This window comes from Daphnia magna, linkage group LG9 (genome assembly GCF_020631705.1).
Source record: "Daphnia magna isolate NIES linkage group LG9, ASM2063170v1.1, whole genome shotgun sequence".
Classification (NCBI taxonomy): Eukaryota; Metazoa; Arthropoda; class Branchiopoda; order Diplostraca; family Daphniidae; genus Daphnia; species Daphnia magna.
Window position 1 is genome coordinate 8,763,487 of NC_059190.1, and position 22,616 is coordinate 8,786,102.

General features: G+C 41.8%; 3 protein-coding genes and 1 long non-coding RNA gene across 6 annotated transcripts; 3 read left to right on the plus strand and 1 right to left on the minus strand.

Moving 5' to 3' along the window:
• Window positions 1–1,277: 1,277 nt before the first annotated feature.
• Window positions 1,278–3,307, minus strand: LOC123475687. Its single transcript, XM_045178687.1, has one exon. It carries the CDS (start codon window positions 2,976–2,978, stop codon window positions 1,278–1,280), a length of 1,701 nt encoding a protein of 566 aa, XP_045034622.1. The 5' UTR covers window positions 2,979–3,307.
• Window positions 3,308–3,578: 271 nt separating this feature from the next.
• On the plus strand, window positions 3,579–5,323 carry LOC123475753. 3 transcript variants are annotated; one of them, XR_006651055.1, is made up of 4 exons: window positions 3,579–3,842; window positions 3,983–4,176; window positions 4,519–4,973; window positions 5,031–5,323. It is a non-coding gene; the product is annotated as an uncharacterized LOC123475753 (long non-coding RNA). The 3 variants fall into 3 exon arrangements; XR_006651056.1 differs by having other exon boundaries at window positions 3,585–3,842; window positions 4,476–5,323; XR_006651054.1 differs by having other exon boundaries at window positions 3,602–3,842; window positions 4,519–5,323.
• A 9,259-nt stretch (window positions 5,324–14,582) lies between these two features.
• LOC123475688 lies at window positions 14,583–17,731 on the plus strand (the record flags this gene model as incomplete). The annotated part of the gene is given in 3 exon segments (XM_045178688.1): window positions 14,583–15,517; window positions 15,519–17,601; window positions 17,660–17,731. Coding segments are annotated over 3 exon segments (3,090 nt in total), but the record flags the coding sequence as incomplete, so codon positions are not given.
• Window positions 17,732–17,772: 41 nt separating this feature from the next.
• LOC123475689 (ATP-dependent DNA helicase pif1-like) lies at window positions 17,773–19,566 on the plus strand. The gene has a single exon (XM_045178689.1). The coding sequence runs from the start codon at window positions 17,773–17,775 to the stop codon at window positions 19,564–19,566; it is 1,794 nt and encodes a 597-aa protein (XP_045034624.1).
• The last annotated feature ends 3,050 nt before the right edge of the window (window positions 19,567–22,616 follow it).

Genomic DNA, 22,616 nt, shown 5'->3' on the forward strand with positions numbered 1-22,616 from the left:
TGTTTTTCGTCTATGCACATTTACAATCGTCGATACCTTTACAGGGCCGTCGATTGTTAATTTCGTTTTCGTCCGTCACATTTTCAATCGTCGATACCTTTACAGGGCCGTCGATTGTTAACTCTGTTTCCGTCCGTCATATTTTCAGTCGTCAATACCTTTACAGGGCCGTCGGTTGTCAATTTAGTCTTCGTCCGTCTCTCTAATTTTCAATCGTCGATACCTTTCAGGGCCGTCGATTGTTTATTTCATTTTCGTCTGTGCACATTTCAATCGTCGATACCTTTTCAGGGCTGTCGATTGATCCTTTCGTTTTCGTCTGTGCATATTTCAATCGTGGATACTGTAAAGCATCCTCCCTCTCGGGTGGATGACTCTACGGATTAAGACAAATATATTACCACGGAACTCGGAGACGTTTACCCACAATGATGACAGTGTATTATTAGACTAGGCCATAAGAATTACACGGGAAAGAACATACAATATGACAAGAAAGGGGATAGCGAGCCAAACCATAATTACCAAAAGAATAAGTGCAATTTGGAAGCTTACCGATGTAGCGCGAGCGTTACGGAAGCGCACGTTGGTAAAACGATACGAAGTGGCTCGTGGTAGCGAAAGCGAGACACGGTGAAAACAGACACGAAATGGAGACGATTGGAAATACAAGTCAGATAGGCACTTACGGAAACAGGTAGTCAGAGAAACACTTGAAGAGAAAACACTAAGGCAAGTTAGATGTCGAGCTAGTGTTGTTGAAGGCAACTGAACATTTAGCGAGCTGCTAGCTGTCTGATCTTTCTTAGATTTTGGGTTCACCAAGAAACCTCGCATCTCGTCAAAGTGGCGTGATGCTGTTGACGTGTCGCTATGTCGCGCGTGCAGCCAATCAGAAGGTGTTTGTTTAATGGCTTGATTGGCGTCGCGCGTGCGACCAATCAAACGGATGTTTGTTTAATGGCGTGATAATGCGTCGCACGTGTAACCAATCACGGAAGTTTGTTTAGTGGCGTGATAATGCGTCGCACGTGTGAGTCAGACAGCAGGTGTTCAATTGGGTCAACGCTAAGATGTCTATGACAAATGGTTACTATGCGGATTACAATAATCGAGTAATATGCAAAAGAAGAGTAAATGCAAGAGAGTAAAATGTAGACATAATCATATACCAAGGGAGAGTAAACATAATATTATAAGAATGTGGGTGTCATAATTAAATGTATTTGTAGGCCTTCGTTACATCGCTCCCGGCGGTGCGAGATTACGTCCCGTAATCAAACTGGATGCATGGCGGTGCGGTTGGTGGTTGTTGAACGAGCCTCTTCTATTGGATAGCCGCAAAATTTTCTTATGAATCTAAAGATACCCAACCAGCAGCAGATACGTAAGATGACTAGGCCGAGAATACAGAATATGCTGATGAAGAACCACATTTTAATGGTCTCCCACCAGCCGGTATAATGTATTACTCCAGCGGCTGTCACTAACACACTTGATGCGCTGGGCTGGTGATTCAACGAAAATTCGGTCGGTGGATGTTCATTCATGGCGGCTATTATATCAGCCATGACATTCATGTGGTTAAGTAGGTTGTCGTTGTAAGCAGGATTAGTACGATGTTCGTAATCGAAGAATTTTACGTCGTCGTAACGGAAGGAATGTGCCAGCGTTTGTTCCGGCAATACCATGTTAGCGTCAACTCTTTTCCAGGTGTTGTTGCGAAAAGCGTAAGGCTTATCGTTGAAGTTAACGAATCCGTTGGTCCAATAGCATGGGGAATATTTAACTAATTCCCAGCCATCGAGATTAATGGTATAAATGTTGAATTTTGGCTGTGGTCCGCATGACGTAATTACAGTTTCAAATGTGACGTTCACTGAGTTACACTTAACCACAACAGCAGTTTGTCCGAAAGCTTGTAATTTCGTGCACTGTGGTAATTTTAAATGTGAAGCGGCAAGCCAACCGTTATACTGAGCGGCTGCGATTGCTCTTTCATGTTTTGCTTTCCGGGCATCACATTCTAACCCTTGAATCATACGCACTAATTCATTTTCACGATCAGTAACACGGTCTTGAATATATTGTTGATTTGCCGCTTTGTCTAACTCTTCAGCGCTAGAGGGCGCGGGAGTCTCTACGGTGATTGGCGGAAATTTTTCCATGATGGCCGCCGTTACCAGGGACAATTTTGATTGGCCGACGATGTTAAAGGCTGTAGTACGGTTGGAGCAGTGTTGTTGAGTTGGAACGCAAGGTGGCTGGGGAGTTAAATGGAAATCCAGTTGGCGGCGATCATCCAAAAGACGAAAATATTTTTCATCTCCCAATTTCTTCGTTAGAGTGCCGGTTCCAGATTCAACAATTCGCATGGTATGTTGAGATTTTTGCGTGTACGTTTTGTCCCAGACAAGTGTCAGGTGATTGTGGGATAAGCTACCAGATTTTGCGGAAGCTTTTCCGATAGGTGTCGAAAAATCTTCATCTTCCATTTGTTGATAAAGCTGAACTTGTTCGAGCACACAATTCAGAATTTCCGAATCGATTGTTTGTAGCCAGTATCCGACAATTTCCGGATCACGTCCAAAAACATATTTGTTGTCCGATAAAGTCATATGATGTTCACCACACCTTTTATTGTTTATCATGTCGTAGCACTCGGTTGGTGTCGTATCAATAGAAATTTTGTCCGGCACGATCACTAATTGGCCGAAAAAGGTCTTCGTAATACGGCGAATGTTTATCCACTGCGCGCAAATAAAACCGGGAAATTTCACCGCGGAACGTTCATCACTGTAAACGGTGTATTTCACTTGCACGGTATCGGTATTGTTTGTTTCCGGTTTGCAGTTTGAATCGGAAAATTGAATAATTCCCATATTCTTCGGTTCAGAACAATCGCACACAGTTGTTTGGAATGCGCGCGCGCGTAGGTAGAGACACAGCAGTAGCAATAGTAACGGCATTGACGACATTACTACATGTAAAAATATACGGTAAATGACATAACAAAACAGAATGAACAGTATACTGGCCAACTTAGTCTAAGTCATCATGTGGGTTTACTAGCTAAGATAATCAAATATGAAGAAGAAATAATGGAAGTAAACGTCAAAGTAAAAGAGAGAAAACAACAAGAAAAATTTCTGACGGCTTTTGAAAGGTCAACGATTTTCCGTCGGCTTTTCATCGGCTACGCCACGGCAAAATAATAGCAAAATAGGGAGTGTCGTAATATAACCGTTTTTTATGGTAGAAGGACACAATATTTTCGAATAAATTTATATCGTTGGAACGAGGGGAAAGTGAGCTTAATTATCAAGAAGAAAGAATTGAAAAATATTGAATCATGTGGAAATGCTGACGAGAAAGAAACGTTTCAAAGTTTTACGGCGGAAAATTTTTTCTGCCGTGGAAGGTCACGCGCATCTCTCGTTTTTTCTAAGTCCAATGCAGGGGAAAAGTACAAATGGGGGACGAAGCGGAGGGGAATAAAAATGGAATAGGGGGAGTAGAGAAAAATAGCCTTCGGCAAAAAAAAAGAACTTAGAATATTTTCAATATTGCTGCGGCGGGGAAGCTACAGTAGGGAAACGAAAGGGAAAGTGAAAAACTTAGCGTATGTTGGAGTGTGTAAGAATGGAATGCGCTAGCGGTGGCGCTGTTTTGTGTGTAGTGTATATGGAAAAAGTCTTTGCAGTGATAGTAAAGCTATAGAAAAGCATAGAAGGGAAGTGATACATAGTGGGACTTAGAAAAATTTCAACTGTTTCGTTCGTGTACCGATCTCTAAGAGGAGTGGGAGTTGTTGAACTGAATTGGAATACATTACTATCAAGGTTTTTCTAATTTCCTTTTCTCAATACTTTACTGTTTACTATTTCTAATGTTGTATTGCTACCGAATACGAATAACCGATGGACTTCTAATAAATTCTACTATTTCTTTCAAGTTTTTTTTTTTTTTTTTTTTTTTGAAGAAATGTCTGCTACTTCTATGGAAAGTTTTGCAATTTATGGGCCTACTCAGAGAGGGAACAACTTAAATGCAAATATTTCAAAGAACACAGAGGCAAAAAGAAACAACAGATTATTTTTATACTGGTTGGACACGACATTGCTTTATGGTATCCCACGTATGGAAAGTATGTAAGAAGTTCAATCGTCTAAAGAGGTAATTTTCTTTTCCTCTATATTTTCTTTTTTTTTTTTCTGAGAGAACTCATGTAAGTTTGTTTTTTTTTTTTTTTTTGTTTGTTTGTTTGTTTGTTTTTTTTCCTTGTTTTTGTTTCCTTTTTTTTTTATACCTTTCCTTTGTTTTATTTTATTTATTTTTTTTTTTTTTATTATTTTCTCTACTATTAAGGGAAAGACTTACTTCTCTCTCTCCCTTCTTATGTTCTATTTATTTTATTTTATTTTTTTTTTTTTTTTTTTTTTTTTTTTTGATTCTGATTATTTTTTTTTCATGAGATACCAAAAACAACCAATGTATTTCTACTTAATAACTACAAAGGGTACAACAAAAAGAAAAATCACGACGGCGACGTCATTGTGGAGGCCGACGGGTGGTGGCTCGCGGCGACCCGTCTCCTTGTAGAGCTGCTCGGCGCAATCGTCGGATAATCAGGTCGAATCTTCTATGTCGCCATGTCGAGAACTCCCGAGAATTGGTGCTGGGAGCCGGTGAGTCGCGGTCGCTGTCTGAATGATGTTGAAGTTCGCTCGTCGGTGTGGCGGAAGCTTGTGCTGGCATCCCAGCACTTGCCCCGGGGATGGTAATCAGCAAGATGTCTCCTCCTCTTCCGTCCGGAACAAGAGTAACCAAACGGTTGGCGTTTGTGTGGCTGGTCATCTTCTTGAGATTTTATTTTTCCGTTCACCTTCGGGTGTAAAGACGAGCGTGCGGTCTGTCTGAACGCTGGTTGTCGAGTTGCCGAGCAACGTGTTGGGTTGTCAATAGCAGCTTCGGTAAGCGGCTGAATTTCATTTATATCATTTCTCTGCGTAAGCGAAATGCTTTTGCAGGGTTGGTGGGAGTCGGTGAGTGTGTTAAAGAGCGTCGTGTTTCGTCGGCGAAAACTTTGCCTTCCCCCCAAGTGTCGTATTCTTTCGACGCATCGGATGGAGAAAGAAGATGGAAGAAAGATATGTGAAAGAAGAATATAGAAGAAATGGGGCGTATGGGAGCTACCACGGAGAAGAATAAGACCAATTTGTAAACCTAAACTGTATATAGTTATGCTTTAAAATCGAACAAATTCTACATGTACCGAAAAACTTGTATGCTGTAATACAGATTGCTTTTGTTCTCCCTTTTATTTTAGCTATTTCTTTATCTTATTTATTTAGTTATTTACCCCACTTCCCATCCTCGAGACGGCTATAAAAGCAAGTCACAGAAATGTTCCGACGGTTCGCTTCAGGCTCGGTTCGGTGCGAACCGGTTTTCCGAACCGCCAACCCGTCATTGCTACCCCACTTCCCAATGTTGATATTTATATTCCCTTCCGATTCTATTGGTTGGTCTATTGATTTCTTTACCCCTTTCTTTTTCGAGATGACTACTTCCATATCGCGATTTCAGTTTTATTTTATCTTTATATTTTTTTCAAGAGGGTAAAATCTATCAAGTTAAAAATGAGGGAAGAAAGAGTACTAGAGAAAGAAACAGAGAAGGTTAAAGCAAGAGAATATAATGGTATATGTGTCGAGTCCAATTTATCGACGATTCCTCCTAGTCGGGGAATTTCTTACTCGTCTCCTTCAAACTCCTGGCGTGAGCGCTTGTATGGGGCATCCCATGATGTAGCCCATCCATAGAGAGGGGGATGACGACGTGCAGGATCGAGATCTAGGATCCTCTTCAATGTCACGATGGCTCCGCTCCAGTTGTCGTTGCGGATTTGTTCGGTCAGCCGGTTGGATAGGAGCGCGGTTTGGACCTCCAGGCCTCTCTCGTAACGGCGTCGCGCCCTATCCCAGGAGTTTCCGCCATCGGAGTCCGGAGAACGTGGCGTTTGCGCAGTATGCTGAACATCCGGCTGCTGCGTTGGCACCCAGCTGAGGTCGACGGGTTGCACCTCAGGTGTGTTAGCGGGTACCTGCAGGCTGGGCTGTTGATCGGCGGTTAGACCCCAGTCGTCGAAAGCGGTGGTCTCCCAGGTCTGTGTCGGGGCGGGTTGTTGGGCGTCCTCCGGTCCACTTCGGTGATTTTGCTCCATGACGGCAGTTGAAAAGCGTGATAGTTGGGATGAATAGATGAGCAGCGTTGAGGGAATCTGCGAAATACTTGGTGGTTTTCTACATGTTATATAGTCGAGCGACTTCTGATGACATTGATGTCGCGAAGTAGGTATTATATTCTTTTCGCAATTCGCGTTATTGGACTCCGTCTCTGTAGCGAAGAGGCTTACTTCGATTGCGCTGTGGGCGTCCGGTGACATTAAATTGTCCCACTGTCTCTGTCGACACTTCAGTCGTTGATTCTGTTGATGGACTTTTGTCCGAGTCATCCGTGGCGCGTGCGGTGTTGTCCTCGGTAATCGGAGGATGGTGACGCTGATCTGCGGCATCGGTGCATATTTCAGCGGATGGCAACTGATTTTCTGTATTTTGATGAGATGAAACGGCGACGTCCTCTTGGCTTAACTTTCGTTGATCCATTTCTTGAGTCGGAAAATTAGTGTCAAATGGAAGGGCGTCACTGTCAACGGTATCGTCTGGATTGTCACTGTCGGGTCCGATTTCATTTTCGAAAATATCGGTAGTCTGAGTTGCAATCGATTTGCGGAATCGATTTTCAAAATCCAATGGGTTTTCAATGGATGGACAATCTTCAGTCTTCCAAAGCATTGTTTCGTACAAAGGTTTCAAACGATTGACGTGGGTACGTTGGCATACATAGGAATTATCGGCTATATCTACTGTATTATTGGTATGTACTTTTACAACTCTATAAGGGCCTTTATATTTCGAAGTGAATTTCCTACTGTCACCTTCTTTAACTACACGAATATCTAATAAAACTCTATCTCCTACGACATATTTTCTTTCTTTCGCACGTTTATTATATTGTTCACGCTGACGATTCCGTGCTTTCTCGCTTTCTTCACGGACTCGCTGAAAGCTATAGCGCAATCGATCAGCTAAATTTCCTACATAGTCGGATACAGATTTAAAAGTTTGTGGGACAGCGTCTAAAAATTCATTAATGGGAAGATTAGGGTCTCTACCGTGAACTAAATAATAAGGGGTTTCAAGTGTCGAAGAGTGAACTGAACTACGATAAGCGAATAAAACATCGTCTAACATATTTTCCCAATTTGAATGTTCTCCGTCTTTCAATTCTTTTCTTAACATCGCGGTTAGTGTCCGATTAAACCTTTCTGTCTCGCCATTACTAGCGGGATTGTAGGCTGTTGTCAATCTTTGGTCAATTTTTAATTTCTTACAAAAATAACGGAACAATTTCGAGGTGAAATTCGTTCCACGATCGGAAATAATGGCTTTAGGCATACCATGTCTTACAATTATTGTTTTATATACACATTCTGCCGTGGTTTGGGCAGTTTGGTCTTTTAGAGCAACTGCTTCCACCCAGCGACTAAAATAATCAGTCATAACTAAAATATAACTATTTCCATTAGGCGAAGCGGGAGTAATAGGGCCTAAAAAGTCCATGCCAATTACTTGGAAAGGGGCTTTAGCAATTTCATGGGGGTGCCAAAGTGCTCTATATGTGGAAGAAGTGTTAGCTATACAAGTTTCACAAGCTTGACAATATTCTAAAATATCTTTTCTCATTGTAGGCCAATAATAATGATTTTTGACCTTCAAATACGTTTTATAAAAAGCTAAATGTCCACCCATCGGTGCGTCATGTAATTCTTTTAACACTAAATGGCGGAGCGATAAGGGTAACACTACTTGACAATTAATTTCGTTACGCTTACTATTTTTTGGAAGGCACTTCGTGGCGATAAAGTGTACCTTCTATAATTTCAAAATATTCGATTTCTTTAGCCCATTCAGGTTTAGATTGGCTATTTTCCCCATTGAGTTCTCCTTTCTCTAAATAATTTCTAATGGCTACACAAAGGTCGTCTTCTAGCTGTTTTTCACAAATTAACTTAATATTATTTGGTAACGGCTGAATACTAGCTACTTTCAATCGTGATAAACAATCAGCATTTTGATGAATACGTCCAGGCCTATACTTTAATTCATAATTTGTAGCAGCTAATAGTATAGCCCATCTACCTAACCTACCGTTATTATCTTTCTGATTTTTCAGCCATTGCAAAGGACGATGGTCACTAATAATTTCAAAGGGTTTATCTAAGAGATAATGTCGGAAATGTTTAATTGCATCAATCACGGCTAATGCTTCTTTTTCAGTTGTACTGTATTTCATTTCGGCCTTGGTCAATTGTCTACTAGAGTAGGCTATTGGATGTTCTTGCCCATGCTGCATTTGAGACAGCACGGCTCCTATTCCATAATCGCATGCGTCAGTAAAAAGCAAAAATTTTTCGTTAAAATTTGGATAAGCGAGGACTGGGGAGTTACCAGAGAAGTGCGCAATTTCTCAAAGGCAACCTGTTCCTCCGTTCCCCAGGCAAAAGGTTTTCTACTTAGATCTTTATGCGTTAATCGAGTTAACGGCTTAGCTATTGAACCGAAATTTTTAATAAATCTTCTATAATATCCAGCAAGCCCAAGAAATGATCTCACTTCGTCAACAGAAGTTGGCGTTTTGTAATTCCCTATCTTATCAATTTTAGCAGGATCGGGTTTAATGCCGTCCGTTGAAATAACATGACCTAAATAATTTACTGAACGTTTAATAAACTGACATTTGTTAAGTTTCAATTTTAAATTTGCTTCTTTTAATAGGGTGAAAATTTCTCTGATATCTCGTAAGTGATTTTCAAAAGTGTCTGAAAAAATTATGACATCATCCAAATATACTAATGCTTTACTTCCTAAGACGTCTTTAAGTACGTAATTCATTAGTCGTTGGAAAGTGGCTGGTGCATTACACAAACCGAATGCCATTCTTTTAAATTCATAAAGATTATTTTCTACAACAAAAGCGGTTTTTTCAATATCTGGATCATGAACTTGAATTTGCCAATAGCCGGAGGCTAAATCGAGAGTTGTGAAGAATTTTTTTCCATATAATTTATCTAACGTTTCGTCAATTCTTGGCATGGGAAAAGAATCTTTCTTTGTAATACCATTTAATTTCCTATAATCGACGCAAAATCTTATTTCTCCATTCTTTTTCTCTACTAATACCACGGGTGAAGCCCATGGGGACTGCGAATATCGAATTACATTTGCTTGAAGCATTTCTTGCACTTTGTCTTCTAATAATTTCCTTTGGTTATTTGTTACTCTATATGGGCGTTGTCGAATGGGGCCTCGTCCTTGGGTATCAATTGTGTGTTTAATAAGGTTAGTATTCCCTAGTTCGGAATCTTTTGAAGCAAACAAGTCGTGAAAGTCATTTAGTAATTTAGAGAGCGGTGCTTGAAATTCAGTGTTGACTTCTGAAATTACAATAGGCTCAGTTATTTCGTTAGGCTTAGCTTCTCGTTGATCTAAAGCTATTTTTCCGATGACATGATGAATAATTTCAATTACGCCTAGTTTGGTGTTTCTTGGGATTTTGACTTGATTTAACGAATGGTTTTCAACTACAATATTATACGTTCCATCTCCCGATACTTTTCCGATAAATTCTTCAATATAAACTCCTGCCGGCAAATTTTCCACTGGTGTAAATATAAATGCGGTGTTAGGGAAACATACGGAAATGAACCCTTTAGCTGGCCTACAATTACGAGCGACGTCTGACGAGATAGCGTCGTCTTTTTGACCGTCGTAACTGCCATTTCCGGTACCCTAAAAACAGAAGACGAGCCTTGCCCATCTCTAGCTAGATAAATGCTCTTCGTTTCTCCATCAAGCTTAAATGCGTGTTTCTGAATTGCGTCCCATCCAAGGATACAATCTTCAGAAATCCCATTTGTAATAATAAATTCTTGTTGTAAAATTGACTCTCCGTATCCAACGGGCAAAGTCACTTTTCCCAACGTATGTAACTTTTTCTCCCCTACATCATATAAATCGAAATCAAGCTGACTGCAGATCACCTGACCTCTAGGGGGCAACTTTTTAAATACTCTCTCGTGAATAATACTTTTAGACGCGCCTGTATCAAATAATGCTTGTAACGGGACCTGGAAAATTTTTAATGGAATTCTTGGAGTTGATTCATTCGTAATGGTTGTTAATTTCGCGACTTGTCGGGATTTAAAATGAGGCTCTTCATCAACTGACCCGAAGCTACAGTTGATCCCTACTGGTTTCCCTGGTTTTGAGGGGAACCTGGTATGTTAGGCCTATTGGTGCTTCTGAACTTAGGGCAATTATTAGATTTATGGCCGATGTCCCGGCAAGAATAACATATAGGAGGCTGAGCTTGTTCTAGTTGTTGACGTTGATAACTACGACAATTAGATTGCATGTGACCGCGATAGCCACAAAAATTGCAAATTATCGACGGCTGTGTAGGCCTATTGTTGGTGTCGTTAGATGATCTCGGAAACGATGGTGTAGCGTTCGTAGGCCTATTCTGCGTGTTTGAGAATTGTCGATTCCCACTATTGTTAGGGAAGCGCGGTGGAAACGGTCTACCATTACTATACTGGTTAACAGTAGGCGTTTGAAAAGAGACTTGCTTCCTGTATGCTGCGTTTGCCGGATAAGAGACGTCATTTTTATTTAGTTGAAGTTTTTTCACGGTTTGCATAAGCTCATTAAGTACGTCTTTAATTTCTTCGCTTTCTGTTTTCTTTTCCACGACAGGTTTATCCCCGTGGCGAATATTGGCAACTGCCTTATTCACAGCTTCTTTTTGGTCTATTATCATCTGCTTAATTTCTTTTAACTCGGCACTGCTGGTGTCTTGTGACCCGTCTATGGATCGAATAAACTCCTGTTTTTCGCGATCGGTTTCCAACGCTTCTAGTCTGAGGGCATACACCCGTGTTGCTGCAACCAGTTCGTTAAAATCTTTAAATTCCTTATATTTGACTTTTGTCTGCAATTTGAAGTCTAATCCCTCAATAAATTTTTGCATGAGAATAACTGCAAACGATTTTTCGGAATGACCTACGGGATACGCGCGTTTAAAAATTTCCTGTATACGTAGCGCGTAATCGACAACTTTTTCGCCTGGCTTACGTTTGGCTTTGTTAAACTTTTGAAGATATAAATCAACATTTTCATCGCCATGAAAATGGTCAAGCAATGCTTCTTTAATTGACTCATAATCATGCGGATGTTCTTTTAAAATTGCCTGAATGACGGAAAAAGCTCTGTCCGTTAATTTAGCACGTAACATCTGAATAGTTTTTTCTTCTGACCATCCCGACCCCTCTACTATACTTTCAAATGATTCTAACCAAGAGTCGAAACGAGTAATAGGGCTTCCGGTGAAAGAAGGAAGTAATTGTAACCGGGAGAAAGTATGCTGGTTATTTTGAAAATCGTCCAAATCTCTGACTGTTGCTGCTCTGGTGGGAGAAGTACAGTAGGCCATGTTGTTGTTTTGAACTGGTAATCGAAATCCTAAATTTCCCTGTTGCGAAGTCTGAGACTGTGCTGGAACGCTGCTCGTAGGCGATCGAGGTTCGCAACAACGTCTGCTGTGCTCCTGGGTGGTGTAATCAGTATGCGCGGGCGCTGGGTCGAATATCGACGACGGGCGAAGCGAATAGGGCGGTGGACGGTGTGTCGCACTGGTGTCGGTGGTTGAGGGGTTCTCTCCTCTTGATGGTGTGCTGGTTGTTGGGCCACGGGTTGTTGAGGTACGTCCTCCGCCGTATGGGACGGTAGGAACCGTTGCAATCGGACCTTGACTTGGGAGAGTGTTTGTTTGATCTCCTCTGCCAGCTGCACGTTGTTCGGGTTGACCGCTCCCGGGAAGTTGTCCAAATTCCTCAGCAACGAGTTGATTTCCGGAACTAGCGGTTCCAGCGGAGTCAGCAGGCGTAGCTCCCGCAGGTAGAAGATTAAGTTGCGGACGTCTATCAGGAACGACTGTTGATGGGTCAGTAGCTGCACTTCCAAGTGGGAGGATAACTCTCTCACTTCGTACGTTAGATGTAGGTAGCGTATTTCTCGGTGTCTGATTGAAGTTCCACAATTCTGAAAAGAGGCTAGGACTGTCTCGTGTTTCTGCGGTGTCACGCCTTGCAGTTCCGTGATGCAGTAAATTTGACTCAGCAGAAATGTTAGGAATTGTCTCGCATGTGATATGAAGATCGATGTCAGCACGGACGCTTGGGCTTCCGATTGGGTTGTTTTCTTCACCTGTGCGTGTAGTTTCACCTGTAGGATCGACGTCAGATGTCTCAGCAGAATCGTTGGTTCTGTCCACACCGTCGTTGGATTCGTTTCGGGTAAATAGTGGTTCGATAGACGGATGTCTTGAATCAACCAAATTAGCTGTACCCAGGTCTTCGGATCGGTCGACTGAAGGTCCGCTTCTCTCTCCTTCAGGCTCTTGATCGCAAGGATAAGGTACGGAATCTGGCTCGTTTTGGGCTGGAATATCTTCTGTTGATTGCTCTTGATTTTGTTGAATAGATGTCGTAGGCTCAGGTTCAGTTGATTTTCCATTCGGGGAGTTCCTCGTGAAAAACCCTAACACTGTTTTTGCTACTGAACTAGACTTAGGCGAAACTTTTGGAGGAGACTTAGCTGGAGACATACGCGCAGCAATTCTAGCAAAAATAGAGGGAGAACTCTTCCCTGAAACGGTACCAGAGGCCAAACTACCTCTGGGTTTCCGTCTGGAAACAAGATCGAGACGAGCTACGGCTTCGTACGCGCCGTTAGACCTAAGCTTACTTAACTGAGAACTAACTCTAGATGGTTGTGTACTTACAACGGAAGAAGCGGGTTCAGCATGCAACTTATCGAAATTAAGTGATCTAGCTACAGTTGGCTCACTCGGCCGGGGGACGTTAATTTGGGGCACACTGGGTTGTATGGGAGTTCGTGGAATTCTCGACCCGCCAGTAATAACATCATCATTCATTGTGGTTGAGTTCAAAAAGCGCTGCCACCATTATGTAAAGCATCCTCCCTCTCGGGTGGATGACTCTACGGATTAAGACAAATATATTACCACGGAACTCGGAGACGTTTACCCACAATGATGACAGTGTATTATTAGACTAGGCCATAAGAATTACACGGGAAAGAACATACAATATGACAAGAAAGGGGATAGCGAGCCAAACCATAATTACCAAAAGAATAAGTGCAATTTGGAAGCTTACCGATGTAGCGCGAGCGTTACGGAAGCGCACGTTGGTAAAACGATACGAAGTGGCTCGTGGTAGCGAAAGCGAGACACGGTGAAAACAGACACGAAATGGAGACGATTGGAAATACAAGTCAGATAGGCACTTACGGAAACAGGTAGTCAGAGAAACACTTGATTGAGAGAAAACACTAAGGCAAGTTAGATGTCGAGCTAGTGTTGTTGAAGGCAACTGAACATTTAGCGAGCTGCTAGCTGTCTGATCTTTCTTAGATTTTGGGTTCACCAAGAAACCTCGCATCTCGTCAAAGTGGCGTGATGCTGTTGACGTGTCGCTATGTCGCGCGTGCAGCCAATCAGAAGGTGTTTGTTTAATGGCTTGATTGGCGTCGCGCGTGCGACCAATCAAACGGATGTTTGTTTAATGGCGTGATAATGCGTCGCACGTGTAACCAATCACGGAAGTTTGTTTAGTGGCGTGATAATGCGTCGCACGTGTGAGTCAGACAGCAGGTGTTCAATTGGGTCAACGCTAAGATGTCTATGACAAATGGTTACTATGCGGATTACAATAATCGAGTAATATGCAAAAGAAGAGTAAATGCAAGAGAGTAAAATGTAGACATAATCATATACCAAGGGAGAGTAAACATAATATTATAAGAATGTGGGTGTCATAATTAAATGTATTTGTAGGCCTTCGTTACAATACCTTTACAGGGCCGTCGATTGTTCATTTCGTTTTCGTCTGTGCATATTTCAATCGTCGATACCTTTTCAGGGCCGTCGATTGATCTTTTCGTTTTTCGTTTATGCACTTTTACAATCGTCGATACCTTTACAGGGCCGTCGATTGTTCATTTCGTTTTCGCCCGTCTTTAATATTTTCAATCGTTGATACCTTTACAGGGCCGTCGATTGTTAATTTCGTTTTCGTCCGTCATATTTTCAATCGTCGATACCTTTACAGGGCCGTCGATTGTCAATTTAGTCTTCGTCCGTCTCTCTAATTTTCAATCGTCGATACCTTTACAGGGCCGTCGATTGTTAATTTTATTTTCGTCCGTCTCACACATTCTCAATCGTCGCCTGTTTTTTAACTTTGAATTTGTTGCACATTTTTTAATCCTCCAACAGCCCTCCAAAAGCCCTCCACTCAGACTGTCCTATTCAAGAATCGAACATTACCATTATTATCAACAATCAAACAATGGCACCACGTCGTCAAATGACTGCGGCAGCAAGCTTTGCGTGAAGAGGAAAATGAGGAAGAAAGACGTGCGAGGCTAAGAGATAAAGCAACACGACAGCAAGCTATACGCAACGCAGAAACCGATGATGAAAGGCGCGTAAGGATGATTGAGGATAACTTGCGACATCAAGCTCTACGTGCCCGAGAAACGGTTGAAGAGAGGGTGTCTCGCGCAATGGTGGACAGATTGCGACACGAGATTTATCTCAACGAAGAAACGAACGAAGAGGCGGAAGGCCGTCGTGAAGTTCACAGAGAACTTATGGCCAACCGTAGGGATATTGAGAATGAGGAAGAAAGAGATGAAAGACGAGAAGAAAGTAGGCTCCGAATGGAACGGCTCCGCGAAGAAAGGGAAGAAGACGAAGAATTACTTCGTGCCATGAATGCATTGGACCATGCGGAAATTATACCAATAGAAACTGAAGAGGAGCGCACTTTTCGCGAAGAGCTATTGGCTACCCGCAACCGTGCGGGAGTGCCAAGAACTCATAGAGCGGCTTGCAAAACCTTGACTTCCGAAGACCGAGTTCTATTGCACGATTGTGGAGAAATGACCGTCACTCGCGGCGAATGTAATGCCAGGTATTTCAAGGGTGAACGACCGGCAGACAAGAAATTCACCCAATGCTGCGCAAAAGGAAAGGTGATTCTCCCACCCCCGAAAGAGTGCCCTCAACTGCTAGCTAAACTATTGCAGAACGACCATCCAAAGGCGAAAGCGTTTATGATGAAGATCCGCAATTACAACAGCGCTCACGCTTTTGCTTCGTTGGGAGCCAAGATTTTGTCGCCGCCAGGTCGTGGACCGTACTGTTTCCGAATCCACGGTCAAGTGTACCACAACACCACACCCGTCGGCCTAAACACGAACAATCCAAGGTATGCGGATCTTTATTTCATAGATGCTGCGCAGGCCAGAGTTCAGAGCGCATTTCACCTCAAACGGAGGGTGCTGCAGGAATTTGATGGAAGAATTGGACGCAATGCTCCGAGAAAAGAATCCCTACGCAGCCATATACAAGATGATGCGTCAAGTACTTGAAGAAGAGTACCGCCGAGCCCAAGATGAGAATCTACCGCATCAAACAGTGGGAATGATCATTAGCAGTGATCGAAGAAATGTAGATCAGAGACGCTACAACAACCCGACGACAAACGAGATTGCTGTCATTTTCAAAAGCGCAAACGGTGAGCCACCAGCGAAGAGAGATATCCGAGGCCATCTCTTCATCCCAGTCAGAGGGAGAACGTTCATTCAGATTGACACACAACAGCCCATGTGCGACCCGATGACTTATCCCTTGCTCTTCCCCAACGGTGACGATGGATGGCATGTAAACATGCCTTATACCACCACCACACGACGCGAAAGAGAGGAAGCAGCAGCACGGGCAATGGATGTGGATGAAGAGGAAGAGATCGGTTTCCCAAGACTGAATGAGATACTGCGTCGTGAAAATGTTCCAGTACAAGCCCTAGCTGGTGATGAAGAGCCGGTGGAAGAACTAGAACCGGAACCAGAGGAGCAGATAGACGAAGATGAAAACGATCCCCAACGGTTGAATCGTGGCCAAGGAAGACGAAAAAGGATCACTCAATGTGAATTTTACAGCTCTCTCATGTCGATTCGGGATTATTTCAATAATGTCTTGGCCGGTGGATCACTCACTCAACAATGGATGGTCGATTCTTACGTCAAGATTGAAGCAAACCGCGTCAAGTACATCCGCGAACATCAGGCGGAGCTTCACGTTGCACAGTACGACGGTCTCTTGGATTACTTGCACAATCGAGCCGAGAGAGAAAACTTGACGGTCGGATCGTATCACGTCCTCCCATCGAGTTTCATCGGAAGTCCAAGGGCGATGAAGCAAGCGTACCAAGATGCAATGGCCATCTGCGGAAAATTCGGCAAGCCGGTATTCTTCCTGACGTTCACCTGCAACCCAAAGTGGAGGGAAATCACGGCCAACATTCCCAGCCATCTTTCAGCACCAGATCGGCCTGATATAGTCGCAAGAGTTTTCCAACAAAAGAAGATTGAGTTGGTCAACGATATTGAAAAGCGCCAAGTGCTGGGATTTGCAACTGCTCGGATACACGTCATTGAATTTCAAAAGCGCGGATTGCCACACTGCCACATGCTCATTTGGATCGACGAGCGTGACGCCCCTGCTACCGCAGAAGATGTGGATGCAACTATCTGCGCGGAAATTCCCGATAGAACCACGCATCCGAGACTTTACAAGAGCGTCATGACTCACATGATTCACGGTCCGTGTGGGTTAATCAACAAAAAATCCCCTTGCATGGAGGGCGACAAATGCTCAAAGTCTTTTCCGAAGCAACACAGCCAAGAAACCATCCTCAACGATAATGGCTACCCCACTTACAGACGAAGAGATACGGGAGTTGTACACCGCTTGAAACGAGGGCACACGTATTTCGAAGTGGACAACACCTGGGTCGTTCCTTACAACCCTTGGTTATCCCTCAAGTTTGACTCCCACATCAACCTCGAATACTGCGCATCAATCGTCAGTGTCAAGTACATCTTCAAGTATGTCTACAAAGGGTACGATTGCCTGAAAATGGATCAAAAAGTGGGAACCTATCACCAGGTAGAAGATGAAAAACCGAGTGTGGAGTGGGACGAAATCACGTGCCATCTTGATGCGCGATACGTCAGCGCGCCGGAAGCCTGTTGGCGAATCTTCAAGTTTCCCCTTTCCGACCGTTCGCATGCCATCTATCGCCTGGCCGTCCATTTGCCCCGAGAGCAACCCGTCTTTTTCCAACCGGGAAACGAAATGCAAGCTGTCATCAATGCCGCTTCGAGAGACACCAACCTGACTGCTTTCTTCAAGTTGAATCGCGTCGATAAGAGCGCATGGCAATATTTCTACAGAGAAATACCTCACCACTACGTTTTCATCAAGAAAACCAATTCGTGGAAGCCTCGCGTGAAACGGGCAAAGATCATCGGTCGCCTATACACGGTTGGTGTTCGACAGGTGGAACGGCATTGCCTTCGTTTGCTTCTCATCAACGTCAAAGGGCCAACAAGCTTTGAAGATTTGCGAACAGTCGACCAGATTGTCCATCCCACTTTCAAAGCGGCAGCAATAGCACTGAATTTGCTGGAAGACGACACTGCTTGGGCTAGAGCAATGCAAGAAGCGGCAGCATTCCAAATGCCTCTTCAGCTGAGGCAGCTTTTTGTCGACATTTGCCTGTTCTGCAATCCCTCCGACGCTCTGCATCTATTTGAAATCAACCTGAACCATCTGATGGAAGACTACATTAGAAGCGGACACGAAGCCAACGTGGCCAAGAACTTGACGTTGAAATGGATTCAGGACAAGCTACGTCTCCACAATCAGACGATGGAAGATCTCTCCCTGCCTGTCCCAGATTTCCAGCTGATTAACCAACTGGTCGAAGCTCAGATGGAAGAAAACAACGAAAACAGTCCAAGAGAAAAGAGACTCATGGGCGAAATGATGTTGGCACAGCTCAACGACGGGCAACGCGCGGCCTTTGATCAAGTCATGGCTGCTGTCAACGATGTCAACAACTTACATCCACGACAGTATTTCCTTGATGGCCCTGGAGGAACCGGAAAGACCTTTCTCTACAACACCCTCATCACCGTCCTTCAAGGTCAGGGGAGACAAGTTATTGCAGTGGCTTCCACGGGGATCGCGTCCACTTTGTTACTGGACGGAACAACTTACCATTCGCAGTTCAAGATTTATCCCCCAATAACAGAGACGACAAGATCGAAAATCGAAGAAGCCAGCTACAATGCGCAACTGATCAGAAACGCCAGTCTCATCATTTCCGACGAAGCCACCATGAAAACCAACCACGCCCTCGACGCGATCAATCATCTTTTCCAAACCGTCATGAAGAATCGCGTCGATCCCTACGGTGGCAAAGTTCTCTTGCTCGGCGGCGATTTTAGACAGTGCTTACCCGTTGTGAGGCACGGAAACAGGGTCAAAGTCACCGAAGCGACCATCATCAATAATGCGACTTGGCCTCTTTTTCAACAGCTTCGATTGGTGCAGAACATGCGTACCGCCGATGGTAGTCAAGATTTCGCCGATTGGCTCATTCAACTTGGAAACGGATCTTTGGCACAAGTACCGCGACTCAACGACCCAGATCTCATCGAAATCCCGCAAGACTTTCTCAACATTCGAACCAACTTAATCGAACACGTCTTTGGCGATCCATCCGATCTGTCAAACGAAGGCGTCAGAGAACAAGTTTGCAACCGGGCTATTCTATGTCCCAAGAATGAAGATTGTCTGAGGATCAACAACAAGATCATCGGCGAGATGCCTGGCGCGTTGAAAGTCTGCAAAAGTATCGACACCATCGATTCAGAGGACCCAGAGGAAATTTCCAACTACCCTCCGGAAATTTTAAACGCCTTCAACGTTTCTGGGCTACCTCCGCACCAACTCAAACTGAAAATAGGAGCCATCGTCATTCTTCTCAAGAACATTGACTCACGACAGGGACTTTGCAACGGCACGAGGCTCATCATCAAGGCGCTCAGCGGTAACCTGATCGTGGCAGAGATCGCGGCCGGCAAACACAAAGGACACAACGTCTTCCTCCCACGGATGTCCATGTCTCCCACCGACTCTGACTTGCCCTTCAAACTCAAAAGATTGCAGTTCCCTGTGCTTGTGGCTTTTGCCATGACCATCAACAAGTCACAGGGACAGACTTTTGAGCGAGTAGGCATCTACCTTCCTGAATCCGTCTTCAGCCACGGCCAACTATACGTTGCGTTCTCACGAGCCACATCGAGGGAAGGTGTTAAAATTCAGTGCGAAGAAACGGAGAAACAAGGCAAGCTACTTCGGAATCTTCCGCAATCCACGGAGCAAGACAAAAACAAGGTTTTCACCAAAAACGTGGTTTACAAAGAAGTTCTCCTCGAATAGCAAGCCGAATAAAATATCACCGCCCCAGTGATTAAGACAAGTTGGACTACCAATCCATCAACCACAAAGAGGAACTAAATTCCGCCTCGGTCTACGGACCAAATAAGGAGCACGGGCATGGCCTCTGGGGTAGTTCCCAAGTGCGCTCAACCGTGAATTTTTTATTCCAAGTCTTACATTTTGTATTCAAAGCCACATTGGACCTACATTAGTAATACCCTTACATTAACAATACGATAAAACTGTTTCTTTTCACTTTCAACTGCTGACAGGTAATAGTAGTTGGACGCTTGAATAAATGTGTTTCCTCCATTGTTTGTTACGTGTATCAGAGGTGCGACTTACAATACGTGGATTCAGCAGCTTAACATGGATGAAGGGGCTTAAAGTGATTAATAAATCGTAAGAAGATTAAGGGGCTTTACATAAAGCAGTTGGCTTAACATGGATTACGTTGCTTAACGTAGATTAAGCGGCTTTACATGGATTAAGAGGCTTAAAGTAGATTAAGGTGTAAAAAGTATAAGGGGTATTAAAGTAAAAGTCGACTAACGTGCAGCAGACAATATAAATATAAATACACTAACTTGCATGACACAATACAAGTTTAACTCAATTAAAGTGCAGCAGACAATACAAGTATAACTCAACTAACGTGCAGCAGACAATAAAAGTATAACTCAACTAACGTGCAGCAGACACTGAATACTAGACTTCACCTATTACCGTCCTGGGACGGGCCGCCGTATACTAGTACATCTATATAAAAACTGCATGGAATATACTTGTATTCAATGTGAATACACTGTTATACCATGAATTTCTACTTCTATATGTAAACAGTATCAAATATACTTCTATTCAATGTGAATACACTGTAATACCATGAGTTTTTACTTCTATATGTAAACTGCATGGAATATACTTGTATTCAATGTGAATACACTGTTATACCATGAGTTTTTACTTCTATATGTAAACAGCATCAAATATACTTGTATTCAATGTGAATACACTGTTATACCATGAGTTTCTACTTCTATATGTATACTGCATCAAATATACTTGTATTCAATGTGAATACACTGTTATACCATGAGTTTTTACTTCTATACGTAAACGGCATGGAATATACTTGTATTCAATGTGAATACACTGTTATACCATTAGTTTTTACTTCTATATGTAAACTGCATGGAATATACTTGTATTCAATGTGAATACACTGTTATACCATGAGTTTTTACTTCTATATGTATACTGCATAAATTATACTTGTATTTAATGTGAATACACTGTTATACCATGAGTTTTTACTTCTTTATCTAAACAGCATCAAATATACTTGTATTCTTTGTGAGTACACTATTATATTATTACTTTTTATTTCTATATGTAAACTGCATCAAATATACTTGTATTCAATCTGAATACACTGTTATACAATGAGTTTTTACTTCTATATGTAAACTGCATGGAATATACTTGTATTCAAAGTGAATACACTGTTATACCATGAGTTTTTACTTCTATATGTAAACAGCATCAAATATACTTGGATTCAATGTGAAAACACTGTTATACCATGAGTTTTTACTTCTATATGTATACTGCATCAAATATACTTGTATTAAATGTGAATACACTGTTATACCATGAGTTTTTACTTCTATATGTAAACAGCATCAAATATACTTGTATTCTTTGTAAGTAAACTGTTACATTATTAGTTTTTATTTCTATATGTAAACTGCATCAAATATACTTGTATTCAATGTGAATACACTGTTATACCATGAGTTTTTACTTCTATATGTAAACTGCATCAAATATACTTGTATTCAATGTGAATACACTGTTATACCCTGAGTTTTTACTTCTATATAAAAACTGCATGGAAAATACTTGTATTCAATGTGAATACACTGTTATACCATGAGTTTCTACTTCTATATGTAAACAGGATCAAATATACTTGTATTCAATGTTAATACACTGTTATACCATGAGTTTTTACTTCTATATGTAAACTGCATGGAATATACTTGTATTCAATGTGAATACACTGTTATACCGATAGTTTTTACTTCTATATGTAAACTGCATGGAATATACTTGTTTTCAATGTGAATACACTGTTATACCATGAGTTTTTACTTCTATATGTATACTGCATCAAATATACTTGTATTCAATGTGAATACACTGTTATACCATGAGTTTTTACTTCTTTATCTAAACAGCATCAAATATACTTGTATTCTTTGTGAGTACACTATTATATTATTAGTTTTTATTTCTATATGTAAACTGCATCAAATATACTTGTATTCAATGTGAATACACTGTTATACCATGAGTTTTTACTTCTATATGTAAACTGCATGGAATATACTTGTATTCAATGTGAATACACTGTTATACCATGAGTTTTTACTTCTATATGTAAACAGCATCAAATATACCTGGATTCAATGTGAAAACACTGTTATACCATGAGTTTTTACTTCTATATGTATACTGCATCAAATATACTTGTATTAAATGTGAATACACTGTTATACCATGAGTTTTTACTTCTATATGTAAACAGCATCAAATATACTTGTATTCTTTGTAAGTAAACTGTTACATTATTAGTTTTTATTTCTATATGTAAACTGCATCAAATATACTTGTATTCAATGTGAATACACTGTTATACCATGAGTTTTTACTTCTATATGTAAACTGCATCAAATATACTTGTATTCAATGTGAATACACTGTTATACCCTGAGTTTTTACTTCTATATAAAAACTGCATGGAAAATACTTGTATTCAATGTGAATACACTGTTATACCATGAGTTTCTACTTCTATATGTAAACAGGATCAAATATACTTGTATTCAATGTTAATACACTGTTATACCATGAGTTTTTACTTCTATATGTAAACTGCATGGAATATACTTGTATTCAATGTGAATACACTGTTATACCAATAGTTTTTACTTCTATATGTAAACTGCATGGAATATACTTGTTTTCAATGTGAATACACTGTT

Coding starts and splice junctions, on each gene's coding strand:
- LOC123475687 (XM_045178687.1), bottom strand. CDS start 2,978: ATGTCGTCAATGCCGTTACTATTGCTACTGCTGTGTCTCTACCTACGC.
- LOC123475689 (XM_045178689.1), top strand. CDS start 17,773: ATGCAAGAAGCGGCAGCATTCCAAATGCCTCTTCAGCTGAGGCAGCTT.